This window comes from Myotis myotis, unplaced genomic scaffold (assembly GCF_014108235.1).
Source record: "Myotis myotis isolate mMyoMyo1 unplaced genomic scaffold, mMyoMyo1.p scaffold_m19_p_9, whole genome shotgun sequence".
Classification (NCBI taxonomy): Eukaryota; Metazoa; Chordata; class Mammalia; order Chiroptera; family Vespertilionidae; genus Myotis; species Myotis myotis.
The window spans coordinates 28,519,800-28,542,934 of NW_023416401.1; the positions used below are offsets into that span (position 1 = coordinate 28,519,800).

Genomic DNA, 23,135 nt, shown 5'->3' on the forward strand with positions numbered 1-23,135 from the left:
TGGCTCTACTTCCAGTTGCCCCCGCTCATCCTTCTCCACACAGAGAACTTTTCAAAATTCTTTGATTCCTCTTTTTTTATGTTTTTATTGATTTCAGGGAGGGAGAGATAGAAACATCGGTGAGAGAGAATCATCGATCTGCTGCCTCCCGCATGCCCCCCACTAGGGATCGAGTCCTCTGAAACCCGGGCATGTGCCCTGACGGAGAGTCAAACCATGATCTCCTTGTCTCATAGGTGGACGCTCAGCCACTGAGTCACACCAGCTGGGCTCTTTTGATAGACTTCAAATCTATGCCTATGTCACTGTTTTTCATCCCTTTTAATAAATATTTGAAGATGCTGTTGTTGTAGAACTGCGGGTTAAACATGTTCAATAAAAAATAATCATCTGGCCTAGCAGAGGCTCAGTGGTTGAGCGTCAACCTAGGAACCAGGTCACAGATCGAATCCCAGTCGGGGCATATGCCCAGGTTGCGGGCTCGACCCCCAATCAGGCAGAAGGCATCTGATCAATGATTCACTCTCATCATTGATGTTTCTATCCCTCCCTCTCCCTTCCTCTCTGAAATAAAAATATTAAAAATACATATACACACACCCTTTGCCCCCGCCAGTTCAGTTCTAGGAGCTTATCCTACAGATACACTAGCACACCCATCAAAGATTTCTGTTCTAGAAAATTCACTGAAGCATCATTAGCAAAAACTTGGAACGGCATAAATATCCATCATTAAGAGATAGTTAAGAAATGTTGGTGCAAGTATACAATGGAATTTTATGAGACCTTTAAAAGAATGATGTACCTTTATATGTACAGATATAGATAGAACCCTTAGAGTAAAAGAGTGTATCTGTTGTTACCAATTTGTTAAAAAAAAAAAGGAAGAAGAAAAATAAGTAGGGGGATATAGGTATACACAGATATGCTTGTCTTTATATGAGTTTTTCTGAAATGATACGCGAGAAGCTGGGAACAGTGATTGACTCTGGGAATGGGAACAAGGCGACCGAAGGACAGGTGAGTGGAGACCTTTTTGTGACATTTTTTACGTATATAATTTTTGTACTCTTTTCAGTTTGTTCGTGTATAACAAACACATCTTGACTTTTTGAAAAATAAAGAACTTTTTTTCTTTTTTCTTTTTTAAGGAAAGCACCTTCCTGCTCGGTGGTGCTGGGTGGGAAAAGCTTCCAAGTCAAGCGCCGGGGTCTTGGGCGAGTCCCGTCCGCCTCGCGGGGCCTCGCCGGCCCCACCTACTGAGCGAGGCGATCTCCCTCGCCCGACAGCTCCGCCCGGCGTCCGCGAGCCCGGCTCCCGTCCCCGGCCCGCGCTCACCGCCAATGATGGTCCGGATGAGGGAGGCGTGCCCGGGGCAGTCGACCAGCGTGACCTGAAGCTGCGGCTCGCCGGGCTCAGGCCCGGTCTCCGGCGCCGCGGGGTGGGACGTGGGCAGCGCCGACCGCAGGCGCGCGGGCAGCGGCACCGAGAAGCACGAGAAGCCCAGGTCGAGCGTGATGCCGCGCTCGCGGCTCTGCGGCTGCTTGTCGAAGGCGGCGGTGGAGGCCGTGGTGCTCAGCGCCCGCGCCAGCGCCGTCTTGCCGCTGTCAATGTGGCCCAGCACGCCCACGTTCACGTTCACCCGCACCCCTGCCATGCCGCCGCCACCCTGACCACCAGCCGGTTCGCCCCTCCCGCGGCCGCCGCTGCAGTCCGACCCTTTAAGCCGTCCCCTCCGTCACCCGCGCGACAGACATCCCAGTTCCGGGCCCGAAGTTTCCGCCTTCCAGGCACCTATGGGCACCGCCAGACCCAGCGCAGAAGGAGGGTGTCCCAGGACGGGACTCTACCGAAGTCGCCGAATACAGTGCTGCTCACCTGGCTCCTCCCACCTAAAGCTTGGAACCTGAGCTTGGGGAATCCATCCTGCCATCCACTGAAGAGCTAGAACAGCATAGAATACACAGAGAATCAGAACCCTGGACCCAGGGCGCGGCCCTCTTACTTCCTCCCTCCCTCCCTCCCTGGTGATCTTTCCTCTCTCTTGGCTTTAAGAGCCATCGACTTTTAAATGGATATCTCTAAGCACACTTAACTGCAGGTTTATACATACAACTTGAATATCTAATATGTATCTCAAACTTAGTGTCTCACTCCACCAGCAGCCCCCATCACATTTTGTGAGAACCACATTCTCGTTCCTCAGGCAGTAAACCTGTCTCAGTCCCTGAGTCCTCTCTTCCTTTCATATCCCACATCCAATTCACCAACCAATCCCATTGGTTTTACCCTTAAATGCAACCACATCTCACCACCTGCATGTTAGCACTTGGTCCAAGCCATCATCTCTTACCTGGGTAACGGCAACAATAAAATTCATTCTTTCTGGTGTATGCTTCTAAGAGCATTGGCAAATCCACAATCATGTAACCACCACCATAATCAAGATACAAAACAGTTCCACACCCTCCAAGGAACCCCTCTGTGATCCAACACTTCCACACCTTTAAACCCTGGAAGCCACTGATCTACGTTCTCTATCCCTACCAGCTTTGCCTTTCCCAGGACATGGTGTAAATGGGAGCATACAATGGATAGCCTTTTGAGTCCAGCTTCTTTCACTTAGTATAGTCACAAAATACCGACTTCTGCGCTTGGGCCACGAAGTTTCAATCGCACTGTACGTGTGCGCCCGCACGTGGTATTTTGTGGAAGAGCCACACTCAAGGGGCCAAAGAGCTGCATGTGGCTCGCGAGCCGCAGTTTGCCGACCACTGGCTAGTGTGCATCTGAGATTCACCCATGTTGTTGCCTGTAACTGCAGTGCATACTTCTTTTTATCACTGTTTACTATTCCATTGTACAGACAGACCATCATTGGTTTATACCTTCACCTAACATATGTGTAAAAAGCATTGCTCTAGTTTCTATATGGAGAATAGGCTATAGGAGAGCAAAGCTGATGCCGAAAAATGATTTCAGTACATTGAAATCACAGTGAGCTACCATTACACACCTATTAGAAAGGTTAAAATTAAAACAAAATAACTCTCATATGTTGCTGGGGGGGTGAGAATGGAAAATGGCACAGCCACTCTGGAAAATAGCTCAGCAGTTTTTATATAATTGACCCAGCATTCCTACTCCTAGGTATTGAGCCAAGTAAAATGAAGACATGTTCACACAGAAACCAATGCATAAGTGTTTAGAGCAGCTTCATTTGTGATATCCCAGAGCCTCATCCAGGGCTCAGATGGTGACACAATGGCACCAACTTTGTTTCTATGTCTCCGTTCCTCCTTCCTCTACGTTGCTTTCATTCCTAGGCAGGCTCTCTCCTCATGGTGACAAGATAGCTGTCAGTACCTCCAAGCTTGCAACCTCAGCAACTGTACATGATGTGCAGTTCAAGTCATTGTCTTCGATGAAGTCCTGTGCCCCAGCACTAAGCAGAGAAATACAATGCTCTCCCTAGCCAGACATAAGTCATAAGCTCACTCCAAGAGCCAGAAAGAAAGGGGGGGACTCCCTATTGAAACTGGAGTGCTGTTGCCGGCAAAATCCAGGTCACATCACTCTCCTTCATTGTGTCCTTTGTCTCTATCTTGGCGTCTACTGCACTGAGTCAAGTTTGCTTCACTGGTGCTCTGATGCTCTCCCCCTAGTCTATAGGCTGAGGATCCTTTACACATTTTTTTAAAAGATTTTTTAATTGATTTTTAGAGAAAGAGGAAGAGAGAAAGAAAAACATCAATGTGAGAGGGAAACTTCAATCGGCTGCCTCCTGCACACCCCGCCCTCACCCCGGGCAACTGAGCCACACAGGCCAGGGCCTTGTATATCTTTGATAGATGGGGACTAGCACATGCAAATGTCCCATAACTCTTCCTTGAGAGTACTCACTCCCAAACCTCTGGCTCAAAAATACCTTCTCTATAGCAGACTCCTGGGTCACACAGTCCCACAGGCTGTGCACAGTCCCTGGGAAATGATTGACAGGAAATGGTCTGCAGAACTGTGATTATTTGGGATTTGTTCTTAATGTGATGCTGGTTCCTTTCTGTTCCTTTAATGCCATTTTGTATTCACGTAGTTCAAAGTTCTTTACAAACAGCTAGTAATTAATTCAATTTCATTAAAGCCAATTAATCCAGGATTAATTATAAATTTACCCAGAGGAAGTTATTATACTTTGCTCTTTGATTTCAGTTTTGCCTTTAAAGATTCTTTTAGGAGTGAAATGGAAATTTCCCTTTTCTCTGAGGGTATCTACCTTGCCAGTGATTATGTTAACCATTACCTTCCTCCATATGTCCCATAATAACCTGGAATGAGATTGTCACCCAAGCCACCAGCCATGTTTCATGGCATTCCCAGCACTAAACAGAGCTGCTAATGCCACCTTAGTCACAGGATGAGAAAGATGATGTCCTGGAGAGAACTAGTTCCATGCAGGTTCAAATCATGGCCCTACCCCATGGTAACTGTGTAACTCACCATTTCTTCCATCTCCATGTGGATATAATCATATTTTGCAAGATCATTATGGTCTGTAATGGTCAGCATCCACTCCCCCTTCTTCTGTAAGACCCCTTGACTCTCCTAGGAGATATCTCACTTCCTCTCCTCTAGGTCACGGTGGGTGTTGACCCCACTCTAGTTCGGAGCATGAGCCTGAGACTCAGATCCATTCCACCAGCCTTGACAATTGGGATTGGCAGTGAGCATGTAACCTAAGTTAGCATAATGGGAGAAAAACCTGGAATTTTGTCCAGAGCAAGCAATACAAATTGTGCCCTCTGATACTGGATTAAAACTTGGGTAAATCAGTTTGGGTTGTAGTGGAATCCCAGGAGGGGATTCTGGCCATGGCAGAATAAAAGCCCTTCAAAGATGTCTGTATCCTGGCACTTGTGAGTATGATACCCAACATAGTAAAGGGGACTTGGTAGGTGTGATTTAGTGAAGGATCTTAAGATGGGGAGATAGGCTATCCTGTGGGCCTGTTAATGTTAGGGCCAAAACTAGAATATTGGGGACTAGCTTTAGTTATAAAAATACTAATCATGCTCTGCTAACTGTGATTGCCTTGTTCTGATTAAAGAAAGGACATTCTAATCTGGCTGGGAGTTGTATGCCACCGGACCTGGGAGTCAACCTTGGACCTGGCAGTGAACCTTGGACCTAGGAGTCAACCTTGGAATGCGGTTCATTCCCAATCATTAACTGCCTATTACCATGTTGCCCAAACAATGGAGTACTGTCCCAGCACGAACTGCCTACTTCCCCGTGCCTGCAAAAGCCATTTTGCATACCCATTCTTATTCCTTTTGCCTACTTTGCCATGTAATCTTTGTCCTACCTAATATAAGCAGCAGGCGTATGGGGGGATGGAGAACAGATTTTTTGTGGATCACCTGCTGCTCTCCCATACAGCAAGCATTATTGGAATAAACACTCATATATGATTCAACCCTATCTCTGCTTAATTGGCTCGAGTAGTGACAGGCAGCCCAGACCCATTGGTTGTCTGGTTACAATATAATCACAAAGGTCCTTATAAGAGGAAGGCAGGAGGGTCAGAACCAGAGAAATGACATCAGGAGAAAGACTCTAGTAGCCATTCCTCTTTTCGAAGATGGAAGGTCATGAACCCAGGAATGTGGACAGCTTGTAGAACCTGGGGCGGCAGGGGGTGGGGCTGGGAGAACAGGTGCAGGGTGGAGGGGTGAATGGGAGAAAATAAGGGGACATCTGTAATACTTTCAACAATAAAGATCAATTTAAAAAATTATGTTATCTAAGAAGAGAGCTAGTTTGACTTCTTGCTTTCCAATTTGGGTGCCTTTATTTTATTTTTTTCTTGCCTAATTGCTCTAGCTAGAACTTCCACTACTATGTTAAATAGTAGTGGCAAAAGCAGGCATCCTTGTCTTGTTCCTGATCTTAGGAGGAAATAAATTCAGTGTTTCAACATTGAATATAATGTGTTTTAAGATGGAAAGGGTTTAGTAAGTTTATATCTTGTGGGGAATTATCAGGGAGAACAAATGAAATACAGAAAAGGAGGGTAATAGGTATATTGAGGCCTCTGAGAGATGAAGTGGGGCCCAGATTGTTATCTGAAAGCCAGTTAGTAGGGTTACCTTGACTAGGAGGAAGACATGTCTGTACTTAAATCAGTATACAAGAATAATCCAGCAGTTTAGGATAGAGATTAAGAATTGTTTCCCAATCTAGCTTCTCCCTCTTTTTACACAGGAAAAGAACTTTCAGTGGGGCACATATCTTTCCAGCTAAAGACTACATTTCCCAGACTCCCTTGCAGCTATCTGATTAAGTCTGACCATTGGGATATAAGTAGAAATGATGGTGAAACTTGAGGTCAAGGTTAAAGGGAAGGAGCATACCTTCCCTTCCCCCTTTTCTCCTTGCTCGTTCAAACATAGCCTTTTAGGAGAAGCTAAAGCAGACATCTTGGACCATGGGATAGAAGGCATGTGTGGGAATATCCTAACTAAACAACACTTAATCATTAGTTGGCCAACTCTGAGTGCTCAGCTCAAGCTGGAGGCCATAACGGTGCAATGGGCCATTGAATAATTACCTGCTGACATACACAGCAGCCTTCATGAGGCAGTGGAGAAGGCAGAGGTAGGTTTGACCTGGGACTGTGGGTTCAAAGGTCAGGTGTGAAAGAAGTCAAGTCCAGGAGGGAACAAAGGGTTGGAAACCAAGTGGCTGAAATGAATTTACTTGGACTGGAGAAAAGAAAGATGGATGGATTGGAGATGAAAGAGCAAGGATCACGGGAGTGAGAGAGTTGGTAGTCCTGGGGTTTTCACACAGCACAATTCTGGAATGAAGCAGTCCACACCATTACTTGCATATGTACCATTGTCCTAATACGGATTTTCAGTACCCACAGATAAAAACCTAACTCAGACTATTTTAAGCCCCAGTTTCAGTGTCGTATTACGTTGCAAGTAGGGCAAGGCTGGATAAGGGAATGTGAAGGATTTCATCGGGAATCTCTTTTCAGCTTTCCTCCTCTGTGTTGTCTGCATTTCCAGGCAGAGTCTTCTCCTGAAGTAGTAAAGATCACTTGGACACCCATGAACCAATATATAAAAATATGGAGGTGTCAGGACTGTCATTGGATTGCCCACTCACATTCTCAAACCCATCTCCATGTCCAGGAGGATGGGATACATTGATAGGCCAGGCCAGGGTTCTGTGTCTATTCCTGAAACAATCCTGGGGGGTGGGGTCAACCCATCCAAACCACTTAGACTCAAAGTGTGTGGTTCTCTAAAAAAATTAGTGATGAGAGCCAGAGGAAGTTGGCTGGATTCTGAGTAGGCAAAACAACCCATGTCCACTACTGCAGGCCTCACCTGCCCTTCATTCACCCTGTGTACCTCAGACACGGGCCCACCATATAGACATCTGTCTAAATAAAAGGCATTATCTGGATCTGCAACCAGGTCCAGCTTTTTTAAAAATTTTTATTGATTTCAGAGAGGACAAGAGGGAAAGAGAGATAGCAACATCAATGATGAGAGAGAATCATTGATCGGCTGCCTCCTGCACACCACACACTGGGGATCAAGCCCGAAATCCAGGCATGTGCCCTGACCAGGAATCGAATCGTGACCTCCTGGTTCATAGGTTGATGCTCAACCATGGAGCCACTCTGGCCACCCAGGTCCAGCTTCTTTGCATCCCAGATCTGGGGTCTGGGACTCTTGTCAGGCAATTGATCAATTTGTGATGTTGGACAGTTTCTATCCCCTTTTAGGGCCTCAGTTTCCTTACCTGTAAAATGAGAATGCTAAGTCAGATTGGTGATTTTTAAAAAATATATTTTTATTGATTTTAGAGAGGAAGGGAGAGGGAGAGGGAAATAGAAACATCAATGATGAGAGAGAATAATTGATTGGCTGCCTCTTGCACGCCCCGCACTAGGGATCAAGTGGCAACCCGGCCATGTGCCCCCAACTGGAATCAAACCCAGAACCCTCCAGTCTGCAGGCTGACGCTCTATCTGCTGAGACAAACCAGCTAGGGCCAGATCAGTGATTTTTGAACTGTTCTTTAGCAGTAAAAAAATGGAAAGAGCTTTGGTGGAAGGGAAGGTAGGGGCTTGGAATTAGTATCCTATCCTCTCAGCCTTCCCCCTTCCCCATTCATACTGGCCATGAAAGAATTCTACAACTCTAGGAAATGTGGTTTGAAAACCACTGCACCAAGTGCTCCTACGGATTCCTCTGAGCTCCAAAGTCCTTATCCTACCACCTCCTTATATGGCTGAAAGAAAATCTTTCTCTTTACTTTGTGTCAAAGTTTGGGGCTTAAAATAATAAATGTATAGTGGTCTTCTCTCCTAACTGGATAGATAATATGTAAAGAAGTTAGTTCCTCAGAGTGCCTCACTGTGACTACTAGATGAAAGACTCCCTCCTCCACAGGGTAAAAGCAATTACTATTCACCTCTGAATGACTAGGAATGTCAATGAAATGTTAAGTGGTCTTTTGGAGTGACCTAGAGGTGATAACTATAGGGTTAATGAATCACAGGCCACCAGTAACAACCTCAGCTTTCCAAGACCTTGCTTCTGCTTTTTCAGGCTCTAAAAATGCCAAAGGTTCCATTCACTGACAGAAACCACTACCAAGTCCCTTAATATCCAGTGTGTAAAATACATGCAGCAAAACTGCATGACTTCCAGCCGGGCCGGTGTGACTCAGTGGTTGAGTGTCAACCCATGAACCAGGAGGTCAGGGGTTCGATTACCGGTGAGGACACATGCCCGGGTTACAGGATGGGAGTGATTGGCTGGCTGAGCTGGGCCTCCCTAGGGAGACGCCCAAGTGTGGAAGTCAGAAAACTAAGCAAAAGTCAGCTTGTTTCTCCAAATCCAAAACGGAGGTAATTACCTGAGCTTCTCGAAGGATATGACGTTCCAATACGAAATGTATCGGATGGCACGATTATGACCCTGACCTCCTGGCAATGCCTCAGCCCCAGATCAAACCGCAGGCGCGGTTGGCCAGTCTGTGTTGCACCGGCGTCTCTACCCTGCCCAAGCGCCGGCTGTGGGGAATGGTAATCCGTGGACACAGACGGAAGTAGGTGGGCGGAGCCAGCCACGAGCCAATCAAGAGCGGAGGCGTTTCCACCTCCGCCAATAGAGCGCCGAACAAGGCGGGCCCTGAGAAACCGCCTAGTTACGGCCGCGTGGTAACCGGGGTTCCGGGCGTGGGTTACTCGCTGCCGGTTTTCCACGCTGGTCTTGGCTCCCGACCTGTGCAAGATGAAGATTGAAGAAGTAAAGAGCACCACGAAGACGCAGCGCATCGCCTCCCACAGCCACGTGAAGGGGCTGGGGCTGGACGAGAGCGGCTTGGCCAAGCAGGCGGCCGCAGGGCTCGTGGGCCAGGAGAACGCGCGAGAGGTGGGCTGGCGGGCGGCCCGGGGTTGGGGCGCTGAGCAGGGCCGCAGTGGCGAGGAGCCGGGGCGTCCCGCTGCAGTTTCCTCAGGGCAGTGAAAGTCGACCTTGGGGGGCGGCGAGGAGGCACCTCGCTGGGCCGGGAGGGGGGCCGGTCCAGCAGAGCGGGCGACAGAGGTTGACTGCTTGCTTCACCTCCTTGACCACAAATCTTGAGTGAACCCCCCTCCCTGCCATGCTCTGTTCGCGGGGAGCAAGATAAATCAGGTCTCTGCTCTCGTGGAGCTTCCATTTTAGTGTGGTAAGAGACAGATGATAAACATTTACTAGTAAACCAGTAAAGAAAATTATCACATTTTGTTGGGGCCACTTCCTGCGGGGCTTCGCCGGCTGTGATAAGAAATTTGGGTTTTTGTCAGTGCAGTAGGGGGCTGTGAGTATTTTAAAGTAGGGGAGTGATCAACCTTAAAAAGCCTACTGTGATTCCCAGGGCCTGGGAGCGAAGGAGGGAAGTGAGAGTTACAGGGAGGAGCAGTCTGTTTACCTACACTCGCAGCATCCTTTTGACCATTCCAATTCAATCCATTTTTTTTAAGTGGCAGTGACGTCAAGTTCTGTCACCTACATTATAATCACAGAACTGTTTGAGCTCTTTGTATTATTATTTTTGCAGATTAGAAAAATTGAGGGTGAGAGAGAGGTCACCTCAGCTATCCACTTGCCACTCAGTTTAGCAAGTGTGATGCTGGGGTTTGTACCTACGAGTCATTCTGACTCCCAGTTTAGTACTGTCTATGACATTACACCCACCTGTCAGTTTGCTGTCTCTAGGGTCAGATTCATGCCCCTTGGCCTTGCTGTGGTTTAGCAGCTACAGAAACCTTAATATGAGATTGAGATTGTTTCCTCCTAGCCTGATTGTGCTAATAGAAAGGGCCAAAGAAAAGCCGCTTGCTTCCTTTTTGAGCATCGTCTTTTCAAAAAGGCAATGTTGACATGATAAAGGTGCTTTTCAAATTTCTCTTTGTACAGCTTCTGCTTACTACGGACCTGCTACTGCAAATGGCTAACATTGGTTGAGTTAGCCAAGCACTGTACTAAGCAGCTTTATCTCCATTGTCTTGTTTTCCCCTCCACCCTAATAATTGTCTCTCCCCCACTTTACCATGACACCTTTCAGACATACAAAAAAAGTTGTAAGACTTATATAGTGAATACCTGTGTGCCTAAATTCTACAATTAACATTTTATTCTATTGCTTTATCATATATTCGTTCATTTATCAATCTACCAACCCACTTTTGCATTTCAAAGTAAGTTGCTTGTGGTTCACAGAAGTTAGGTAGGTAGGCCCAAGGTCACTCAGCTGGTAGTGGTAGAGCCAGGGTTTAAACCCAAATCTATTGAATCTAGAATCGGTGCTCTTAACTTTGATGCTGTAAGCCTCTGTACAACTATGAGCTTCCTGAGGCTAGAGACCAGTAATATTATTAAGTACTCATTATAGAGGCCCAGTATTTATTGAATTAATAGGCATCCCAACTCAGCTACCAGATCCTTGTATGTCTGGTCACCTCAGCCTTCTTGCAGGTGCTTAATATCCTCATCTGAAAAAAAAAAGGAGAGAGTTTAGCTAGGTATCCTTTAAAGGCCCTTCCAATTTTTATTTTTTAAATTTTAGTATTCACTGAGCACATCTTACTAGAGAGAAGTTGGAATTTAAACTGAGGAAGAGTAAATGGAAGAGGTCCTAGTCAGTGAATACATATCCAAGGTTTGGAAAGTACATATCCAAGGTTTGGAAAGTCTCCTCTACCTCTTTTGAGTTTCCCAAAGGCTTTTAATGCTGAGGATTATGATATAAAGCTCTATAGAAAGACCATAATGGTTCTGTTATCTTATAGAGATGCAGCATCTGAAGAGTAGCTTCTAGGCTATATTAAGAGCACTGTGCTTTTCCAGGTGAATCAGAAATGGAATATAGTACATCTACACACATTCCTTGAATCCACAGTTTTGAGGGGTTGTCTTAAGTGTGGTACCAAGGTACTCTCCACAGTCTAAGGGGAATAGTGGTACAGAAGATAAGATGTATTCACAAGACCCTGTCAATAGTGTTCAGTGTTGTCACTGCCCAGAGAAGAGCTAAGGCAAGGAATTTGAAGGCATTCAGTAAATCTTATGATTCCACAGGTTTAACCTCACCTGCAGCATTTTTTGCAGGATCCTGGGATAGTTAACTGATACCAACTAGTAGTGTATGTCATTGATTCTTAACCCTTAGTGGGTTAATTAGGGAATCTGATCAAAGCTGTGAATCAAAAAATGCACATGTGAATACATAAGCATAATTTTGTTTCCAATTTAATTTTCAATTTCAGGAAGTGTGTGGTCTCCTGGAGTCTATATCTGGTCCCCAGGCTAAATGTCACTGCTCCCATTTGCACTGCTACTGTCTATTCTCTACACAGCAGCCATGAAAATCTTTTAAAAACAAATCATCATAACATGAGACAGCCTAAGACCTTTTCAGTAGCTTCCCATTACAAGTAGTATAAGATCCAAACTTTAATGTGGACACTAGAATTCTGTTCTGCGTTCTGGCCCCTGCCTTCAACCTCATCTACCCATGCTCCTTATTCCTTGTACTTTGGTCACTGTAGCCTTTCTGTCCCATGGGCATGCTGTTTCCTTTGAATGCAACACTGACTCCTGCCCAGATATGCCTAGAACTTTGCTATATATCAAATATATTGTCATCAAAGAAGCCTTCCCAGATCACTCTGTAACCTGTGCCTCAGACACTGGCTCTGTCATTACCCTTTTTTCTTCATGGTAGTGACCTACAATGTTTTTGTGATGGTCTCTGCCCCTGGAATAGGAGCTCCATGAGCACAGGGCTTTTCTGTTTTGCCCTCCACTGCCTCCAGCACCTAGAACAGTGCCTGCAGTGTATTGGCACTCAGTGTTAGTTGAATGAGTATGTGAATTGTTTGGACCAGAGACTGGACTTTTCCCCTCCTGGAACATTTTAATACTGATTTATTATTTCCATGTGGTGTCTAGGCATGTGGTGTGATAGTAGAATTAATCAAAAGCAAGAAAATGGCTGGAAGAGCTGTCTTGTTGGCAGGACCTCCTGGAACTGGCAAGGTACTCATTTTCTCATTTTTTTTTTTAATCTACCCAAGAGAATGAACTTAGTGTCTAAGCCAAATTAATCTTTTGTCTTAACTAGTCTTTTTTAGCTAATTTGGTTAGATGTATGTTTTTAAAAACTAATGTGCAATAATACAGTTGAGTTTCTAAAATCCAGATTACCCTGGACTACCTCCAGAGAAGAGAGACTGAAGTCCGTGGAGGGGTCTCATTGCCTCTAGAATTTGTCTCCTATCTCTTTCGAGGCTCCTTTGCTTTGGAAATACATTTCTGTTTGCCCAGGGCTTCATAAAATCCTCACAGTGACATCTGACTTGAGGAGGGAAGAAAACCTCTCAGCAAGCGTTTTTCTGAATGCTAACTTTACCTAGTACTCCTCTGGCTGTGTGAGAGAGGGGGCGGGGGGGGGGGGGAGGTAGGAATTGGAGACATGATTTTTATCTTCAAGGGGCTTCAGGGCAGAGAGAGGAAACCATGACAGCACAAAATGCTTTAGTTGAACACTAAGCTGCATGGTATTGATTGATCTTAAATGCAGCTGGAAGGTGAGTAGGAGGCAGCACTGAGGGCTAGTAAAGCTGGAAGGGTTGATCTTGACATTTGCCCTGCAGAGTGGGGAGGAGATTGGCTTTTCCGGGAAGAAAGGGGCCTTTCAGTCAGAGGAGGCAGTATGGCTTGTTGGAATCCATAAAGGGACTGGCTAGATATTTGAAACACCCCAGAGTCCCCAGTCAGCCCTGGTTCTTTGAAAGGACCTCTTGGTAGAGGAGAATAGGCTGCTCGGGCCACTGCTTTTTGGGCTACACTGTATGCTGATTCTCTAGAGCAGTGGCTCTCAACCTTTAATACAGTTCCTCATGTTGTGACCCTCAATTTCATTGTTACAAATTGAACATAAAACATAGTGATTAATCACAAAAACAATATGTAATTATATATGTGTTTTCCGATGGTCTTAGGCAACCCCTGTGAAAGGGTCATTCGACCCCCAAAGGGGTCACGACCCACAGGTTGAGAACCGCTGCTCTAGAGAATTCTAGTGTCTCAAAAACTATCACCAAAGGAGTATTGAAAAGAAAATCTAAGCAGAACTTTCACTGGGCTAATTTTATAACACTGTCTCAGAGAGCCACTTTCTTGCCCTGGCCAGTTTGGCTCAGTGGATAGAGCGTTGGCCTGCAGACTGAAGGGTCCTGGGTTCATTTCCAGTCAAGGACACATGCCCAGGTTGTGAGCTCAATCCCCAGTAAGGGGTGTGCAGGAGGCAGACAATCAGTGATTATCTCATCATTGATGTTTCTATCTCTCTCTCCCTTCCTCTCTGAAGTCAATAAAAATATATTAAAAAAAAAAGAAAAAAAAAAAAGGAGAGATCGAGTCACTTTGTTGTTCTTCAACACCAAGCTTGTTTTCTTCCTTAGCCCATACACCTTGGGAACTGACCTTACTCAGACTCTTGTTGAGGAAAGATGAAATGGCATTAAAAGGTCACAGCACTTTTCAGTCCTTTACCAGATTTAGAAGACTGGCTTTTGCTGCTTGATGTTTGACCATACATCTGTTAAGTCTGCTTCTGTTCAGCATCTGACAAGTGTGGTTATCTGGCTAAAAATCAACCTGTAGTTTTACTAGGGCATGTTCACGGATAATTTAAGACCTGTTCATAGCTTCAGAACCTGACCTCATGTGTTCATTATGTGTGGGCCACTTAATATAAAGTGAACATTATGTAATTTAATGATTTCCGATGGGTTGTCTTCCTGTACCTGTATAAACAGGCAGCAGTTATCTCAAAGATCCAGTATGGTGTTCTGAGTGATTAGGTCAGGACCCTGTTTTAATACCGAGGGAACAGTTTTGGAAGACTATACTAATTATGATGGGAATATGATCTCTGTAACCCTGCTATCAGCATTTAAGTGCCCCCTCCTCCATTTTCTAGATTATGGTACCTAGGATATGTTATTTAATCTCTCTGTGTTTCAGTTTCCTCATTTGTAAAGTGGTGATAGTAGTAGTATCTAATTCATAGGGTGAGTGGGAGGTCATGTGAAGCACTTAGAGTTGGGCCTGCACTGGGTTTCAATGAATGATAACTTGTAATTATAGGGATCATTAAAAATGCCATTTAGATTATAAATACAGAAGAGTCATCAAACATTTATTGTGTGAAACATGCCAATTGATGTTAAGACTAGACTAGATTTTTAGTTTCTGGTTATAACTTTTTTTAATAACATGTCTCTGAATGATCATATTTTCAAGAAGTAAAACAAGTACATTTTCATTGTTTTCTGTAGACAGCTCTAGCTCTCGCTATTGCTCAGGAGCTGGGTAGTAAGGTGCCTTTCTGCCCCATGGTGGGGAGTGAAGTTTACTCTACGGAGATCAAGAAGACAGAAGTGCTGATGGAGAACTTCCGCAGGGCCATTGGTGAGTATCATGTTTGTGGGAGGAGCAGTTCTCACATGCACGGTGCACTAAAGCCTCCTGGTTGTGAAAAAGACTTCATGATTTGTATTTGTTGTACTGCTCTTTTTCTTTTGACACCATTAGTGTTATCTTTGCAAATAAAACAAAAACCCAACTTTCTAGTTGAGGTGCTTTAACAAGCAACAAATGTGGGCCCTAGCTATGGGGCTGGGGTTCTTAGCCTGACAAAATAAAAGTGGCTATAAAGTGATTTTTAAGAAACAAGTCAGGCCCTGGCCGGTGTCGCTCAGTTGGTTGAGCATAGTCCCGTACACCGAAAGGTCGCCAGTTTGATTGCTAGTCAAGGTACAAGCCCAGGTTATGGTATCGGTCCCTAGTTGGGATGTGTATGGGAGGCAACCAATCAATGTTTCTGTCTCTCTTACATGTATGTTTCTTTCTCTCCCTTCCTCTCTCTCTAAAAAATCAATAAAAACATATTTAAAGAAAAAAGTACTTAAAAAAAAAAAGAAACCAGTCAGATTTTCCTAGAAACCTTTTTATGTTTTTAGAGATGACTTTCCATTGGAAAGGTTTTGGACTTAAGCCAAAAGAATTGTGTGTCATGCTGCCAGAAAGCCCCTGGTTCTGGATGTTGAGCCAGAAGAACTGTGGCCTGTCAGAGAGTGATGATACTATTTGGTCACTGGCAGAGCTTTGAGGCTGGTAGTGCCAATCTCGTAGGGCACTGCCAAGAGGAAGCTCTCCGTCTCATTTAGCATCTTATAAAACAGACTCAGAAAGTTCAATAGCTTGTCCATAGTGACCCAGCTAGGAAGAAGCAGAGCTCTAGTTTTAACCTCATTTGTCTGATTCTAGGGCCCATGCTTTGAAGAGCTGCTGTGAGGAGAGAATGACCTCTCTCCCGAATGTTTCCCTCTTGCCAGCTAGGACTTGTGGGGCAGGCTCCTGTCCTTATTTCTTCTGGCCTACCTCTGGGAAAATCTCAGCTTCTCTCACATCTACTTGTAGAAATAGTTTATTCCTTTTAAATTGTTAAGAAATATTTAATGTTTCTGCAAATGTGGGAGTCTGTCTCTAGGATATAGTTAGTTGCTGAGTCATCATGGGTTATGAACACTTGTCAGTGCCTGCACCATTTTTCAGTCCTTTTGCTTGTCAAAGATAAATGTTCTGAAGAAGGAAGTTTACTAATTAAAAAAAATTCAAGAGAGCCGAGGATGGGAGAAGAGCCGAGTGTCTGAGCAGCACTCCTAGCTTCCTCTCTTCTCCTCTCTGCACCTCGCTCTCACGGCCTGCCCGCCCTGCCCCCCTGCCGCCTGCTCGCCCCCCAGAGCAACTTCCACCATGTCCACCTCAGCGAGTTCCCACTTGAACAAAGACATCAAGCAGATGTACATGTCCCTGCCTCAGGGTGATAAAGTCCAAGCTATGTACATCTGGATTGACGGTACTGGAGAAGGACTGCGATGCAAGACCCGGACCCTGGACAGTGAGCCCAAGAGTATAGAAGAGTTGCCCGAGTGGAATTTTGATGGCTCTAGTACTATGCAGTCTGAAGGCTCCAACAGTGACATGTATCTTGTTCCTGCTACCATGTTTCGGGACCCTTTCCGCAAGGACCCCAACAAGCTGGTGTTCTGTGAAGTCTTAAAATACAACCGCAAACCCGCAGAGACCAATTTAAGATATACCTGCAAACGGATAATGGACATGGTGAGCAATCAGCATCCCTGGTTTGGAATGGAGCAGGAATATACTCTCATGGGCACAGATGGGCACCCTTTTGGCTGGCCTTCCAATGGCTTCCCTGGACCCCAAGGTCCATACTACTGCGGCGTGGGAGCAGACAGAGCCTACGGCAGGGATATTGTGGAGGCTCACTACCGGGCCTGCTTGTACGCTGGCATCAAGATCGCAGGGACAAATGCCGAGGTCATGCCCGCCCAGTGGGAATTCCAAATAGGACCTTGTGAAGGCATCGACATGGGAGATCATCTCTGGGTGGCCCATTTCATCTTGCACCGAGTGTGTGAAGACTTCGGAGTGATCGCAACCTTTGATCCCAAGCCCATTCCTGGCAACTGGAATGGTGCAGGCTGCCACACCAACTTCAGCACCAAGGCCATGCGAGAGGAGAACGGTCTGAAGTACATCGAGGAGTCCATCGAGAGGCTGAGCAAGCGGCATCAGTACCACATCCGAGCCTACGATCCCAAGGGGGTCGGGACAATGCCCGGCGCCTCACCGGATTCAACGAAACCTCCAACATCAACGACTTCTCCGCCGGCGTGGCCAACCGTAGCGCCAGCATCCGCATTCCCCGGTCTGTGGGCCAGGAGAAGAAGGGGTACTTTGAAACCGCCGCCCCTCTGCCAACTGCGACCCCTTTGCAGTGACGGAAGCCCTCATCCGCACGTGTATTCTCAACGAAACTGGCGATGAGCCCTTCCAGTACAAAAACTAAGTGGACTAGACTTGCAGCCATCCAGCTCCTTCTAATCACTTCTTCATCCCGCGCCCACTCTCGCCCCTCAATTGTCATAACAAATGTAACTCAAAAGGGCAGAATATCAAGATCTTTTTTTATTCCTCCTGCCCAGTTAATATCTCTTGCTTTCTTTGGCCAGGTTAGCGGGGTCAGGTTCTTAGTCTCTTCACACACACACACACCCTTTTTTTCCCCTATCACTGAAGCTTTCTAGTGTGTTAGTGGGGAGGGGGCGGGGAAACATAACCACTGCTTCACTTAATCAGGTGTTTGTCCAACAGGCGTAGCTATCTGGACAGTGAGCATAGTATTTGTGAAGGGAGGGGAAGGGCCTTTTTCTTCTTTGAGGTAGCTGAAGGGGGTAGGAGTGCTGGGCTTGCTCTGTGACTAGGTTAGAAACTCCCTTTGGTTGGGAAGTTCCATAAAAGGTTATAAGCAGCTTTCTAATGAAAGTGAGAATTAGGAAAGGGGGGGCAGGGCAGCAGGCAGGAAGCCCTCTTACCTGCCAACTGTGACCCCTTCACAGTGACCTGCTTTCCTGGCTCGGCATAAAGGGATGGGATGGGTAGCCCTACCTTCGAAGAAAAAGTTCTTGTTGCTTGGTCCTCCGTTTATAACACAAATCAGAGTAGTATTTTTATATTTAAATGCAAAAACAAAAAAATTATATATATGGGTGTGCAGATCTGTGTGCTTTTTCTAAGGGACAAAACCCGTTCTGGTCGCTGGGAGCCAAAGTTGAGGCGAGAAGTCTGATTAGAAATAAGGCTCACCTTTTGAGGGGAGGGGGTGAGGGTGGCAGTGCTCGAGAAGTTGGCTCGTCGGGGCTGTTAAACACTCACTACCATTTAAGGGTTTCTCTGTGCCCTGCCTGCCCTTCTGGACACGGGTCGGCTAACAGGAGCAAATAACAGTCACCCTAGCCCCTTGGCTTTGGATTATAAAGACACATGTATGCACAGGGGTTTAGAATTATGAGTTGGCTGGTCAACTTGAGCATGTATGTTACTGACAAGGGGGGTATTGGGTTATGTTCTGGGGGACTAGCATGTCACTAAAGCAGGCCTTTTGATATATTAAAAAAAAATTTTTTTTTAAAGCAAAACCAGTTTAGATTTTAATCATACTTGTAGGGATTTGAAGTCTCTTACAGAATTGCTTGTTTGCTTCCACTGTCTCCTTCCTGTCTGCTCCTAGAGGGGAGGGGGACAAGACTGGGGTTAAACACTTGTAATTTTGTATCCTGGTGTCTGTTCTGAGTGTGAAATATTCCTTTTCGTTCGTTAAGATACTGAGGAGTTATTTTTTTCTTTTATAATAAAAAACAAACAAACCCCCCCCCCCAAAAAAAAAAAAAAAAATTCAAGGAGCCCTGACTGGTGTGCTTCAGTTGGTTGAGCATCTTCCCGTGTACCAAAAGTTCCCCAGTTTGATTGACAGTGAGGGCACATGCCCAGGTTTCAGGTTCAATCCCTGGTCAGGGTGTCTGTAGGAGGCAACCGATTGATGTTTCTCTCTGATATTGATATTTCTCTCTCCCTCTCTCTAAAGTTAATAAAAATAATGTTTTTTAAAACAAATTATTTTTAAAAATTTCAAGGAAAATGTGAAAGTTTAAGCAAGAATAGATTTGTCTAGCCCAGGATCCTTGCCTCAGAACAGCTAAAGTCTGGTTTGGGGGTAAGATCCTATAGAGCCTTAGGCCATGGTTAGGGCTTTGGCTTTTTTGCTGAGTGAAAGGAGAAGTAATTGGAGAATAGTTTTGGCTTTATAAGAATCTCTGGCTGAGGTATAGAGAGTAGACAGTAAAGAGGGCGAGGGTACAAGTAGATCATAAGTCGTCTGAGAAAGAGATGGTGATAGCTTTCAGCAAGGGTGATGGTAGAGGTGATAAATGGTTGGATTTGGGGTATAGCTGGATGATAGAGCTGACAGGATTTCCTGAAGGATTAGGTGTTGGGGCTGAAAGAGGCAAGGATGTCACCTCTTCTCCCAGCTTTGTCATTTTGGGAGTTGGGAAGGTATGGGAAGGAACAGATTGGACATTCATTAAATGTCTACTGTAGATATAGGGAGCAACAAAGGTTGCCCCAGTTGCTGACACACAGTAGGTGCTCAGTGAAGTATTTGTGAGTGAGAGAAGGGGGTGGACTTTAAAGCAGAGAGAAGACAACCGTTAGCTAAAGTAAGATAGCCCTTGGTCTGTGTCTGGCAATAGACATATTCTGTTTGATTTATACAGTGTTTTTAAAAATAAAATTTGAGTTATGTAGTTGCCAGTATTTAGAGGTTGAGAGATGTCATATTAAATCTTTCTTTCTGGCTTGAAAGAAGCTTTCATTTCCACCAGGCAGCAGTCAGTCAAAGCTAAGTGGGTCCTCTCCTGTTCAGAGCAGGCTTGCACTCCAGCTTGCCCCAGTCTCTGTGAGGCTTGCTCTGCTTCTTAATGGTCCTTGCCAGGTCTAAGTAAGCCTGGAGTTTGGGACTCTTGCGTTAGACCAGAGACACTGTGAACTGTATCTGTAGGCTGCTTTGTGTTATTTGGAATATGGACCTTTTTTTTTTCAATCCTCACCCAAGATATGTTTTTATTGATTTTAGAGAGAAAGGAAGGAAGAGGGGGAGAGAGAAACATCAATGTAAGAGAGAGACATTGATTGGTTGCCTTGAATAGGCACCCCGACCAGGGATCAAAACCGCAGCTTTTTGGGTGTACAGGATGATGCTCCAACCAAGTGAGCCACGTGGCCAGGGTGGAATGTGGACTTTTTAATTATTCATTTATTTATTTAATATATTTTTATTGATTTCAGAGAGGAAGGGAGAGGAAGAGAGAGAGAGAGAAAACATCAATGATGAGAGAGAATCATTGATTGCTGCCTCCTGCACGCCCCACACTAGGGATCGAGCCCACAACTCGGGCATGTGCCCTGACCAGGAATCAAACCGTGACCACCCGATTCATAGGTTTTCACTCAACCACTGAGCCACACCAGCCGGGTGAGTCTGGCTTTTTTAGCAACATTTGTATTTGTAAGGTTTAGCTTGTGCTATTACATGAAGTGTTGAAAGGCATTCAGTGAATCTTATGATGCCATAGGTTTCAAATCTTTTGAGAACTTTTAAAGAATTTAATGAACATGTGTCATAGATTTTATTTAACTCATTAATTAATGAGATAATCTGTAAGATGTTACAACTGGTTCAAATATGTGTACTAATAAAATGCATTTTTACAAATTTGAAAAATATTTTACTGACATTGATAAAATCTGACAAAACTGACCTTTACTTGAGTGTATGTGTTTAGGTTGCTTAAAGGTAATTTAAATGCTTTAACTTTGAAAAGATAAATTTCCTAGGCATCAGTTTTGTGATTTGCCCTTTTTGGGGGGAGGAGAGCAACATAGTTCTTTTGATGGTAGCCAAGTAAAGAGAAATTTCTTGATCCTGCCACCGAATAAAAAGGCAGGTCATTGACAATCTTCAAAAAGGAACCCTGCCCATCTTTCTCTGCCTTTGAGTTTCTGTGATGTTGACAGTGGGGGTGGGAGAAAGCTGTAAGCTGACCAGAAATAAAAAGCAAGGAGTCTGTGCTATTTCCTTGATGTGATGAAGGTCCCTGTCAGGGATTTAGAAACCTGAGCCAGCAGATGAAACCTGTGTCATTTGCGTTGTTGTTGCCAGAGATAGTGCCAGCTCAGTCCCTTTCCTGGCTAACAGCCTGTTTCATTGTCTGTCAACCATATCCCCTGTCTGCTTGTCAGCACAGAGCAACTTCTAAACAAATATGGAACTAGTGAGAGATGGGAATGCCTTTCCCCCCACTTGAGGAATTTCATGTCATAGTCGTCTAACCGTAAATATAGGAAAACATTCCATTTGGAGGACTTTATCTCTGGGATGTAAAAGTTTTGAATTAAAAAATCAAAGTTCAACCCTGGCCAAGTGACTCAGTTGATTAGATCATCATCCAGTGCACCAAAAGGTTGAGTTTGATTCCCAGTCAGGGCACATACCTAGGTTGTAGGTTCGATCCCCAGTCAGGGCACGTACAGGAGGTGACCAATCACTATTTCTCTTTCACATTTCTCTCTCTCTCTCTCTCTCTCTCTCTCTCTCTCTCTCTCCCCCCCCCCTCCCCCCTCGCTCCCTCTCTCTTCCTCTCTCTCTGAAATCAATAAAAAAAAATCATGTCCTCCATGAGGATTAAAAAAAAAATCAAAATTTCATTTAAAAAGTACAGAATTTTCCAAGTTTGTCACAATTTTTTTTTTTTTTTTAATAAAGGTGGAATTTTATTGAAGAACAAGTACAGACTCCCACATGGGGAGGGGGAAAGAATCTCACAGCACAGACTCCTACGTGGGGAGGGGGAAAGAGTCCCCTGTCACAATCTTCTGATACATTCATTTTATTTAGAAAATTTTGTCATGGTGTTCAGGAACTAAGAATTTGGTGAGGCAAAAATGAAATGCAACCTCTATTTTGGGGCTATTCCAAAACTTCCATTTGTAGGCTATCAGATTGAGTGAAGGTAGAATAAAACGTTTCCTTACTTGAATATCTGAGAGAGTTTTTGCCCAAATTGGGTTTCTAGGGAAAGAAGTCAGCGGACCCAATGTTAAGATAATGACCACATTTAAAAGTGGGAAGTAATTGACACCATTGGCAGTGTTGTTGTTTTTTTGCCATTGGGTATTCCCATATCAGAACAGAGGTGGCTCCATGGTGAGGACACCCAGACCATATCAGGGCTTCCTGCCATCAGAAGTAGTTTATGTCTCACATTTTGAGAGCTTGTTTGGAGGTTCTAGCAGGGGAGCGCAGCTACTCGTATACCCTTGACCGAAGACCGGTCCTCTCCTGGGGGGGGAGGGGGGGGGGAGGTCGTCCTCTTCGACCGAGCGCGCAGCTTCGGGAGGGACGCACATGGATCGGTGAGGGAGGAGGGGGACACACGCCTAGCCAGCCAGATCAGCCGAATCAACCCTGGCGATCAATGGGGTGACAGATGTCGCAGCCAGATTGCCCTCACATCCTACGTCTCACATTTTGAGTAGAACAGAGTTCATTATTCTTTAGATGAGTGGTTCTCAGCTGTGGCTATACATTAGGATCATCTGGGGAGCTTTAAACTAATAATAATGGCAGGGTCCCAACCCCTGAGATTCGGAGGTAAGTGCTCTGAGTGTGGCCAGGGTATAAGGAATTGTAGAAGCTCGTCAGGTGATTCTAAAAGGTAAGAACCATGACTGTAGACTCCAGCTAAGGCTTAGAGCAGTGTTTCCTAAACTTAAGCCATCAGTGTTCTTCCTTTACCAGCTCCCACTAATAGAATATTATTTATTTAAGTATTTTAAGGTGACTTGATAATTTTGTGCAGACATACAGAAAAGTACATGTATCATAAATATAGAGCTCAGTGGGTTATCATAAATTAACAACCCACCCAGTCAAGAAAAATAATATTGCCAGTACCCTAAAGTGTAGTCTGTGTCCTCCTCTATCTCCATCCTTTCTTTCCTTGTCAAATTGATGACTGCCTTGAATCTAACATTACAGTGTAGTTGTACGTGTTTTTAAACCTCGAATGCAAG

At 45.0% G+C, this 23,135-nt stretch overlaps 2 protein-coding genes and 1 pseudogene across 3 annotated transcripts in view; 2 read left to right on the forward strand and 1 right to left on the reverse strand.

Moving 5' to 3' along the window:
• Positions 1 to 1,735, reverse strand: part of EEFSEC (eukaryotic elongation factor, selenocysteine-tRNA specific) — a 247,075-nt gene extending 245,340 nt beyond the window's left edge. The window contains exon 1 of one of the 2 annotated variants that reach the window (XM_036322732.1): positions 1,339 to 1,735. In XM_036322732.1, the coding sequence (XP_036178625.1) occupies positions 1,339 to 1,657 (319 nt within the window). In that variant the 5' untranslated portion in view covers positions 1,658 to 1,735. The remainder of the gene's footprint in view (positions 1 to 1,338) is intronic. The other variant, XM_036322731.1, reaches the window with a different exon arrangement.
• A 7,582-nt stretch (positions 1,736 to 9,317) lies between these two features.
• Positions 9,318 to 23,135, forward strand: part of RUVBL1 (RuvB like AAA ATPase 1) — a 38,401-nt gene continuing 24,583 nt past the window's right edge. Inside the window, exons 1-3 of the mRNA XM_036321728.1 lie at positions 9,318 to 9,458; positions 12,519 to 12,605; positions 14,912 to 15,044. Coding sequence (XP_036177621.1) covers positions 9,318 to 9,458; positions 12,519 to 12,605; positions 14,912 to 15,044 — 361 coding nt within the window. The remainder of the gene's footprint in view (positions 9,459 to 12,518; positions 12,606 to 14,911; positions 15,045 to 23,135) is intronic.
• On the forward strand, positions 16,235 to 17,778 carry LOC118662814 (annotated as a pseudogene).